The sequence below is a fragment of the Perca fluviatilis genome, chromosome 10, assembly GCF_010015445.1.
Source record: "Perca fluviatilis chromosome 10, GENO_Pfluv_1.0, whole genome shotgun sequence".
Lineage (NCBI taxonomy): Eukaryota > Metazoa > Chordata > Actinopteri > Perciformes > Percidae > Perca > Perca fluviatilis.
Window position 1 is genome coordinate 5,908,324 of NC_053121.1, and position 10,867 is coordinate 5,919,190.

Below are 10,867 nucleotides of genomic sequence, written 5' to 3' on the forward strand. Positions count from 1 at the left end.
GGCCTGACCACAGCATGTTTAAAGGCAGCTGGGACAGAACCTAAAGTAAGACTGGAATTAAAAAAAGTAAGAAGACTTAACCCAATGGTGCTATTAAAAACCTCCTTCACTGTCTTAGGACAATGTCTAAAGGACAGTTGGTCGGTTTCATGTGTTGCACTACCTCGGTCAGCAATGTCAGAGAAACTGGCTTAAATTCCCCAAACACAGCAGAGTGCACAGGAGCAGCAGGTCTAGAGACATTGAAATTAGCACTGGCATTTTGCCTGACAGAAGCAACTTTGTCAGTAAAATAACAGAGAAATTTCTCACATGTACTGTTTGAAACATCTGTCGGAGCAGAGGTGCATGGATTCACAACAGTTTATCACATTAAATAACACTCTGGGTTCATGGCAACTGTTAGCTATGACGGATGAGAGATGCTGCATCTTCGCCACCTTCACAGCCTTCTGGTATGCTGCTAATTATGCTGCTTAATGAACCCAGAGATACATGCGTGACGAAATTAAGTGGCGTATAAGTGGCGTGACGAAATTCAAACTGTAAATATACTATAGTTATGCTGAAAGTGTAGCTAGCTAGCCGTAATCGTTTCCCATTGTATTGAATGGAACACATAGCTAACTAGCTGCTCCACCTAACAAGAGCCCTCACGTTCATAAAAATGCCTTAAATTCAAATTGGACTGTTAGCTTTTGCTACCTTTGTAAGACCTTCGGGTAGCTGTGATATAAGTGCCATGACGAAATTCAGACTGTAAATATATTATAGTTATGCCGGCAGCCGGCCGCGGAGCCCCGTAGTGCAGTAATCCACAAAGGGTGACTTTGCCCTGGGTATGGAGCCCAGCAGGCTGCCGCTCTCTCGTCAAACTGCATGGAGCTCCTAAAGTCCGACACGTCTTACCAAATTTGCAATTAGCCATCAATTTTCGTAAAACGGCCCATATTTGAGCTTTATATAGTTGATTTCTCGCATAAAAAAGTCTCAGAAGTGAATTTGGTAATGAAACATTGCAGTGTCTGGAATATGAGATTATGTTGCTTCTCTTATGTGTGTGTATGGGGATTCGCTCAACCAATCAGCACGCGTCTCTAATGTGTGTGTATGGGGATTCGCTCAACCAATCAGCACGCAGCTCATCTAAATATTCATGAGCATAGCATATTTGGAAGAAAAACTCTTGTTACAAATAGGGCCAAAACACAGGGATGTATAAGGGTCAATAAAATATCAACCAGACCATTTTCAGCCCTACCAATGTTACATACCCCATTAGGAGACCATAAGGAACAGTGTGAAATACCCTATATATATCACCCCTTTAACATCAAACAGATGACAAAAGTCATTATTGCATTTTTTACGGATGCAAAAAAAAATCAACATTAACATTTCTCCACAGTTTGTCCTTCAGAACCGGATGTTAATTTCACTGCGAACGCCGTCACCACCAAAAACACTCTCGTTGCCGTCGGCGTCGGACAGGAAGCCGCTGCCTGTGCCCACTGTGGTGACGTTGTGTTCGAGGGTTGTGATTCGCTGTTTCAGTCGAAGCTGGGAAGAGTTGAACTCGCCCTGCAGACGGGCCAAACACGTCTGGAAAAAAGGTTATCCTTAGTTATTATCTAATAACTGATGTTTGGGACGTATCAACAGTACCAACAGCAGCTGCAGTAGTGGACTAATAGTAACTGACCTGTAGCCGATCCAGACTGGTTTCCAGCCTCTCCACCTTCTCCTCGAGGTCCTCCCCTGCAGACACATTTACTTCCTCTAGAAGCCCCTCCTTCTGCAGGATGTCCCGCCCCCTCTGCTCCAGCTGGGCCCTGGCGTGGGGGAACTCCTGAAGCGCCTCCATCAGGTCTTGTTTGGAAAGGCAGAACAGGTCGGAGTATCCCAGACTGCGAATATTAGCCGTACGTCGGTTCCCCATTTTACTGCCGCTGATGTTCAGGATGCTGATTTCACCAAAGCAGCTTCCTGATGTCAGAACAGCAAACTGGGTTGTTCCATCTTCCCCCACCACTGCCAGCTGGCCATCTTTAATTATGTACATCTCCTTACCCACATCTCCCTTGGAGAAAAAAAACAGACAGAGAATATATATCAGTACTTTTAACAGCAATTAACAGCATCGCGTTGTACTCTGAAAGCCAAGCCCACCGGAGGAAAAACAATTGGCGCCACAATATGTAGCTAACAGCTGGAACGCTAACAATTTGTCCGTAACTAGCTAAAAACATCAGATTTAAGCATGTCAAATTATTGTTTTAGCAACCTCTGTCTACCAGAGAGGAAAGGGAAAGGTAACGGACATCCGAAAAGAGTGACATCCGGCGGAATTTCCGGCAGAACTAGAGCAATCCAGGAAGTGAAACATCGTGGATTTAGACTAAATAAATACTAACCTTTCTACAGATGTAGTCTCCAGGGCTGAAAACCTGCGGTCGAAGTTTTAATACCAATTCTACAAGGAGGCCTGCCTCACAGTCCTTGAAAATACGCACCTATGTACACACACACACACACACACACACACACACACACACACACATTAATTAATAACCACATTAATTAAGAAAAGAGGCTTGGAGATGTAATTGGAACTGGGGAACCATTGTCTAGTGCGTCTTTACCTTCTTCAGTGTGTCCAGGTGAACATTAATAGCAATCTCTGCTCTCAGTTTATTGGGCAGGCTCCTCAGCACTTCCTGTTCATCTATTGTCTTCTTATTGGTCCAGAGGTAGTCAAACCAGCGGATGACGCGCTGCTCTAGCACCTTGCTGACGTGCCTGAATTGCATGTAGTGTTTCAGGGTGTCCACGCGGCCCTGAAAGGCTGCTCTTGTGGCATTCATATTGGAGATCATGGATCCAACGTTACCCACAATGGAGGCAAAAATCAGAACCCCAACCTAGTAACCCAGAAATACCAGTATTAGCCATTGCGATCAACTGTTACAACACACGGTAACAGGCTTTTATGGATCATTCAAGGTAGTTCAAAGTCTTACCAGAAAGTCAAATATCAGGAACAAATATTCCTCATCTCTAACAGGAGGAGGGGTCTCTCCAATGGTGGTCAGTGTCAGAGTGGACCAGTACAGACAGTAGATGTAACTTCTGGTCAGGGAGCCAAACTCGGGATCTGATGCATTGGGATACACCCAAGAATCAGAGCCCAGTCCGAGGACCTTGGAGAAGCTGTAGTATCCACAGGCGTTCCAGTGGATGATCACCAGGATGTACAGCACCAGTTTACAGATGCGGAAAGCATTGGGGTAGCACGTTCGTGTCTCGGTACGCTCAAACCACTCAAACAGACGTGACAGACGCAGCAGCCGGTTGAATCGAAGAAGAGGAGTGTAGCTCATTCCAACAGCTAGATACAGCAGGTCAGTTGGAAGGATGGAGCAAATGTCAATTTTACACTGCAAGGTTCGAACGTAAGTTTCTCTCAGACGCCGCACATCTTTCACCATCAAGCCTTGATCCAAGAAACCTTCACATAGATAACAGATACATAAATGAATGAATGTAGGTGTCAAATGTATACATTAAAACCAAGATCCAGGACAGGGTTTCCTATTAGAACATTTTCATGAACTAATGGACATTTGAGTCTTATGACACTATTCAGTACCTGTGTGGAGACGAACAGCTATATCCAGGATATAGACTCCATCACAGATGTAGTCCAGTACCAGCCACACCAACACATTCCGCATCTGGAGCTCATCAAAACAGGCCCTACGGAAACACATACACTGAAACGAGACTGTCCTCCCCTGAAAAAAAACACTCCCATAGGTTGTTTGTTCAGGAAACAATTACAACTCCTCTTTACGTTTCTAGTGGCGGCGCCCTCTAGTGGGACGGGAGCAAAGCAGAAATAAATGTGGCAAATAATAAGAGCGCCAAGTTCCTCATAAAGAGGCAGTTTGGGGTGGTGGCTGGGTTAAACAAAGACAAAGGACTTTCACCCAGAAGACCAGGTTTTTTTATCCCGTTTAAAAATAAAAGTGAATGCTGAGGAACAAACGTCACGTTCAGAATCATGTGTAACCGGAAGTGAAGTAACGTCTGATTTTAAGCCAAACCACGATCTTTTTCTAAACCTAACATAGTAGTTTTGGTGCCTAGACATAACCAAACTGTGACGTTTCACAAAGTTAACGACTTGTTCAGAACTGTTTCGTTTAAAACCGCGAATGACATTCTCTGGTTTAGATTTGAGGATGGAAAACGCTCCTGTGGGTCGCATAAGAGGGAGAGGGAATAAACGACCCATATCTTTGTATGGTTTGGAGGACTTGTTGACTGAGAGGTTTAGTAAATGAAGAAACTCCTGATGGAAATATCTAACTCTTTAGTTAATAAATGCTCCACTCTGTTCACCAGCTAATCGCTAACTGTGTCTGTCTGCTGTTTGATGGCGGGCAGATAGCAAACAGTGGTTTTATCTGAACTTTTTTGTTGAAAACAGCTATGTGCTGCTGCTGGAAACGATTTGAGTGGAAAGACTCAACCAAAACATATGCACATAGTCATTTTGTTAGTTTACATTTTTTAAGGATTGCAGCTTTAAATCATGTTTTAGTAGCATGTCTGGTTGACTGTCAGGTATGTATCAGTCTGCGCGTTAGAATCAGAGGTGGTGCTGGCCACACTAGCTTGCCCTATATGAGTCCATGCCTCCTTCTCCCCCTAAGCCTAAATATTGGATTTCTCACACCTGAAACTGGCAAAAACAGCCAACAGTAATCCCAAATTCAAGTTTCTGAACATCCCTTCAAAAAAGCTGACATCACAATCACTGCGTCCATGTTTTCTACAGTAATGGAGCGGTAGTAGTAGTTGTCATAGTAGTTGTTCTAGTTGTAGTCTGGTAAATTTCCAGGATAATTGTCCCCTCAACTTCTGCTCTCTGTGTGTTGCCGTTCTCAAACTCCATTCACTGCTATAAACAACAACAAACTTTGAGCTAGCAAGCTACACGCTGAAAATGGCAGGTTTTGAAGAAAATTTGGATCGTGCAACAAGGCAGGCCTGCTTGGTTCTTTGTGGGAATGATTGTAAAGATTTATAAAGAACATTAAATTAAAATTACGTTTAACCATGTGTCCAGCTGATTTATATAGCTCACGTTACTGTATTGTGTGAACAGTTAGTTTCATTTAATATTGTATGTGGCGTTTTCTTTAGCGGTGTGCAAATGTTCCACCAAAACAAGTTCCTTCCCGAGATCATTTTGCAGAGCCAGTGTCGCTGCGTCCAGAGTTTAGTTTTTTTGTTTCAAAATGCAAACAACTCAGAGCGTTTTTTTCTCCTATACTAGAATGAATGTGTGGTGTCTGGCAATGCGAGACTATTCTTGTAGTGACAAAAGTAATGGGATACATAGTAGTACAAGAGGAACTTCTACTTAAAACTGATACTAGTACTGTGGTGTAGGTGCAGCAATAGTTCCCAACCTGACAACCAGTAGGGTCCAGTTATAAAAAACAGCAGCACCAATCAGCATCAGCCAGTGGTAGTATGCGTCATCAGAAGGTGATAAGACCTCGACATTACACTTCCACCTCCTGACAGATAGGGGCGAAACAAATAGTTAGGTAGAGATTTGTCAATTGATGTTTTAATGTGTATGCATTTTGTCCATTATATTTGTTGTCTTACGTGTGTCTGGAGCGTCTGATTTCATGATCTGTGTCAGAGCCAGTATGGCTGAACCTGCTGGGAGGGTCTTGCACGTCAGTGTTGACGGGGCCTCTGAAGCGTTCCAAGAAGGAATCTGGGCGTTCAGTCTCGTCAGCCAAACTCTTATGCGCCCAGTCTCTCAGAGTCATCACCATACTAACTATCCTGAGGACATTTAGACAGACAAATGTAAAGTTTTTAATACGGGGCAACAGCAATGAACTGTTTTTCTAATAATTAACATAATCACACACGCTGAAAATAAATCAGATCTGCATACATTCTTTTGAATATTAAAAAAAAAGATGTAAAGTCAACTTGTGGATTAGTTAACAGCTGTCATACCTGGACAGAGCACCTCGCCCATGCAAGGAATTCTGGGAATTAATATCTCTTCTGTCAATGGCCGCCATTCTCTGAAGCTCTGAGGAAGTGTCGTCACACATCGACTGTGCTCTACACACATAAACCCCAACACGCACACACACATACACAAACACATCAATCATCAAATACATAAAGAGAATAATTTTGTGACTGCTGCGACAACAGAAGTAAAACTCCTACTATGTCACACAGAAAGGCAATAACGTGTGTGTGTGTGTGTGTGTGTGTATACCTGCTAAGATTGCTGTCAGCTCGGTCACTCTCCTCATCTGTCCATGTTTTCACAGAAAGCCTGTGTGAATCTTGCACTTGACCCGTCATCCTGCACACACACACACACACACACACACTCACACACACACACACACAACACACACACACACACACAATCATCAAATACATAAAAAGAATAATTTTGTGACTGCTGTGGCAACAGTTGTAAAACTCCTACTACACACAGAAAGGCAAAACCATTCTGCAGTAGAGTACATAGAGTGAAACGTAAATTGAACAGAGTTGTCACATAAACTGACAGTAGGAAAAAAGAAAGAAATGAACATATATTCATTATTAATGTTTATTTCTTTTGGTCACTTTGTAGCAGGGCAACAGGCTGTCAAATGGTGAATGTGTTAGCAAACAGTGCATAACATTTCAACTGGGTTGAACCTTTGCACATCCAGCAGACACGGACAGAGCAACATTAGCATCCATTTGGATGTCAGGCTTTATCTCAGCCATGTGCAGTATATCCATTGAGCCAGACTAGTCAGTGTGTAATTAATGTTTTTAAAATGGTTTATGATGAATTTAAAGTTTAAAATAAATTGACATCTGTAAATGTGTGATGAAGAATTAATTCTTACTATATTTTTAAAAATAATTTTACATAATTGCAAAATTACACATTAACGATAACATTATATTTCATTCAATACACCTGTTTTCTGAAACAACAACTTCAAATCAGCTAACCCTGCCTATGTACAGATACCAGCATTACACATACGATCATGAAAGTGTGTGTGTGTGTGTGTGTGTGTGTGTGTGTGTGTGTGTGTGTGCGTGCGTGTGTGCGTGCGTGCATGCCTGCTAAGTGTGCTGTCAGCTCGGTCACTCTCCTCATCTGTCCATGTTTTCACAGAAAGCCTGTGTGAATCCTGCACTGGACCCTTCATCCTGCACGCACACACACACACACACACACACACACACACACACACACACGCACACCAAAGTTAATTCATTTTCACCACAAACACACAGAACCACACAGTCAGAGAGACCAAACCAACATTAATAAACACAATAAAATGCAGGCTACAACACATACTTACATTGTAGAAACATGCAGACGCAAAGAGGCTCACACAGACTGCCAAACACACACACACAACTTACTAACCAGCACACACATGCAATGATGGAACCACAGTCAGAAAAGGAAGGTCATCCAGTACGAGGTCATCCTGTATCAGGCATCACCACGGAAACCAGATGGCATAGCAACAAGCTGGATAGCAGTTATGACAACAGATCATAAGAGGGAGAGACAGAAAGATGTTCAAAGTCATCAAACCTGATGTATTTTCAGATATCCCAACGCTAGCTCACATCACTTCAATTCACGTCTCTAGTTCAGCTGGATCCCATCTCTGTTTAGTTAGAGCCACGAGACATTAATCACCAAGCACAGACACATACTCGTATGACGAGATGGATGGATGTGATGGATGGATGGAGTGAACAAATGCAACCGATCAAAGGAATGATCACATGGCACTCAACAAAAAGCATCCTTTAAATTGCAAATTGTGTGTGTGTGGTGTATGTGTGTGTTCCTTCTCACTAGCGAGCTCATCTGAATTCAAGAACCTTGTTTGAAGTGGCCTCTGAACTACGAGTGTGTCTCTGTGTGCATATATTCTCCTGATTACTGAAAGAGAAGGCATATTATGCACACACCTGCACACGCGAATTGAGACATTTCTTTATTCAAGCTATGTTCAGAGACAGGATTTTACTAAAAATAAATGCCGTTCAGATTTGACCATTACAGCATCATATTGAAACGAGGAATAAATAGTTGGAATGTCATTTCTTTTTATTTATTTATTTTTACCAAAAATGTGTATTCTGAAATGCAGGGTAATAGCAAGTATTCCTTTTGGATTGAATGTCACACATGATTGGTTGAATTAGACCAAGACACAGGCAGGCTTTATTCCAGCAATGTACATCAATTGAGGCAGACAGATTGAGTCAGTGTGTAAATGATGTTATCAAAATAATGTATCTCAAAATAATGAGAAGCTTTTTCAAAATAATGACTTAATATCGCTAAATTATGACTTGGTATCTCAAAATAATGACTCAGTCTCTCAACATGACTTATTATCACAAAATAATAATAATTAAAAAAAACGTTCTCCAAATAATGACTTAGTATCACAAAATAATGACTTATTAACATGAAATAGCATAATCAATCATAATATAAGCAGAAAACAAATGAACTGTAAGATTGTAAGGAAAATGGAACGCACAGAATAAAAAAAAAATCTTCATAATTTAAAGACATATTACATAGATCAAATTCTTAATTGGCAAATGTAATGATTTAAAAACCATATATTAGTTTTAAGGCATAATTCAAATGCAAATGTAATCACTTCATAGTTTTGTTATGTTTTCTAATTCATTAATCATTCCTTTTAGTCCAGTTCCAGTCCATGAACTGATTATAATTAAATACATCTTTAATTATTCCAGTGGCACACTCAATATTCCATAAGGGACAGAAAAAAACCGACAATCAATTAATGTATATATGGAAAATTGCTTTTATTGAACGTTATTGTTCCGATTGTACACACTGAGTTTTGGAAGTATTGCTATCATGTAAAGTAATAGGTTTGCCCACAGTAGCACCAATAGAGATAGCCATTTGGGATTAAAGAAAAAAACTGAAAAATAGCAGAACATTAGCAGCAACAAACCTGGATAACTTTCCAACATATCCACCTATTCAACTGAAGCATTAGGACAGACCTATTTTAGACTAATACAGAAATCTCTCAGAATGTTTATTACAACTGAATTCATATTTAAATCACTGTTTAATCAGCGAGAAAAATAATAATAATCTGAATTCAAGTTCCTTGACATTGTTTCCATGGATTTTAAATGATTTACAGCTTCTAGTGTAACATCATGAACTGCATAAAATCCTGCACATCTTTGGTCATGTATACAAACAAGGCAAAAAGGTATTCAGTAAAGAATATAGTATTATGGCTTAAGTACAATTCATTAATGCTCAGACTGTGAATTGGCTGGCACATTGAGTGATACAGCAGAACTTGGTATATCACGAGGCAGTGACACATGGGAAACCTGGAGGCAATGCAGCTGGGGAAGCAAGAAGAGGCAAGACTGCCGTAACATTTCATAAAGGATAATAATAATAAAAAAAAATGAAATGCTGAGGAAAAACGATCACCTATCTTACTATATTGCTTTCAGCAGGGCTGATAGATGTTAATTGGTCATTGTGTTCCCAAATTTCCACGTATCACAGCCTTTCCATTTAAAGAAACAAAACCTTTGATTCATTTGTTCTCATTTGTGTTTTTTTTCTCAACAGGCTTACCCCTCGTGTACTGGGCAGACCCTGTATACATGTTGCCAGTCTAGACAGACACATTCCTGCTGATATTTATATTAACGAGCAGTATGGAAAGCTGAGTGTTTTCTTAATGTGACCCTGCTAATCACCCAACTACCAAAGTGTGCAAAAGCAAAACTGAAATTCAGAAAAAAAAAAAACACCCAAACCCCAAATATTTACCCATAGCCTTTATGGTCTGACCGTTTAAAAAAAAAAAAAAATCTAATTCCTGCTGAGCTCTCGGATGATCACTATTGTTAAAGAACAATTCTAGTGCAAAAAGAACATATGGGTTAATAACATATGTGTACCGAGTAGACCGTTCTCTGGGATCTGTTTATCGAATGCTAATAATAATAAGCTGAGCTGCTCTCTCCTCTCCCTTTCTATTACTGTTACTATTACTATTACTATTACTATTTGTGTGCAGCCCGTCCCAGAAATTACTAAGTTACTAAAGTTACTAATCCTAGCTTCTGGGGAGTTTACTCCCCGGAGTCCTTATGCTTTTTTCCCCCAGCGTATTTCCTTGGAGAACGTTGGCACCAAGATCCTGGTCGCAGCTGTCGCCGTGGTCCTGCTGCACTCCCTGCTGAACTCAGCGATGCCCTGCAATGTCATGCTGCGTCCTGCTGAACCCTGCAGCTTCCTGCTACATCCAGTCACTGTTCCAATATTAATGTGACTACTATCTCCACTGTTCATCACACCCCCAACCGGCTCGTCAGACACCGCCTACCAAGAGCCTGGGTCTGTCCGAGGTTTCTTCCCAAGAGGGAGTTTTTCCTCGCCACTGTCGCACTGCTTGCTCTTGAGGGAATTACTGGAACTGTTGGAATTGTTGGGGCTTTGTAAATTATAGAGTGTGGTCTAGACCTACTCTATCTGTAAAGTGTCTCGAGATAACTTATGTTATGATTTGATACTATAAATAAAATTGAATTGAATTGAAAATTAATCGAATGTGTCTCTGGCTTGAAACAAGCTAGGATGAACCGGTGATTAGCTTGTAATGCTGGCCTTCGGGGCAGAGGGTAAATCGCTATTTCTACACCACTAACAAGGCTCAACATAGCACCACACTTCAACGGGTACCCTCTGCCC

At 41.1% G+C, this 10,867-nt stretch overlaps 1 protein-coding gene across 1 annotated transcript; it reads right to left on the reverse strand.

Annotated features, from left to right (window-relative positions):
• Positions 1 to 1,416: 1,416 nt before the first annotated feature.
• Positions 1,417 to 6,414, reverse strand: LOC120567039 (cyclic nucleotide-gated cation channel-like). The gene is made up of 10 exons (XM_039813828.1): positions 6,326 to 6,414; positions 6,052 to 6,162; positions 5,686 to 5,871; positions 5,481 to 5,591; positions 3,650 to 3,756; positions 3,021 to 3,508; positions 2,643 to 2,921; positions 2,415 to 2,513; positions 1,703 to 2,080; positions 1,417 to 1,602 (listed from the first exon to the last, which is right to left on the reverse strand). The coding sequence occupies exons 1-10, from the start codon at positions 6,412 to 6,414 to the stop codon at positions 1,417 to 1,419; spliced, it is 2,034 nt and encodes a 677-aa protein (XP_039669762.1).
• Positions 6,415 to 10,867: the final 4,453 nt, after the last annotated feature.

Coding starts and splice junctions, on each gene's coding strand:
- LOC120567039 (XM_039813828.1), bottom strand. CDS start 6,414: ATGACGGGTCAAGTGCAAGATTCACACAGGCTTTCTGTGAAAACATGG. Junction 5,872..6,051: donor GGGCGAGGTGCTCTGTCCAG/GTATGACAGCTG, acceptor AAATGTCCTCAG/GATAGTTAGTATGGTGATGA. Junction 2,081..2,414: donor GAGACTACATCTGTAGAAAG/GTTAGTATTTAT, acceptor TTTTTCTCCAAG/GGAGATGTGGGTAAGGAGAT.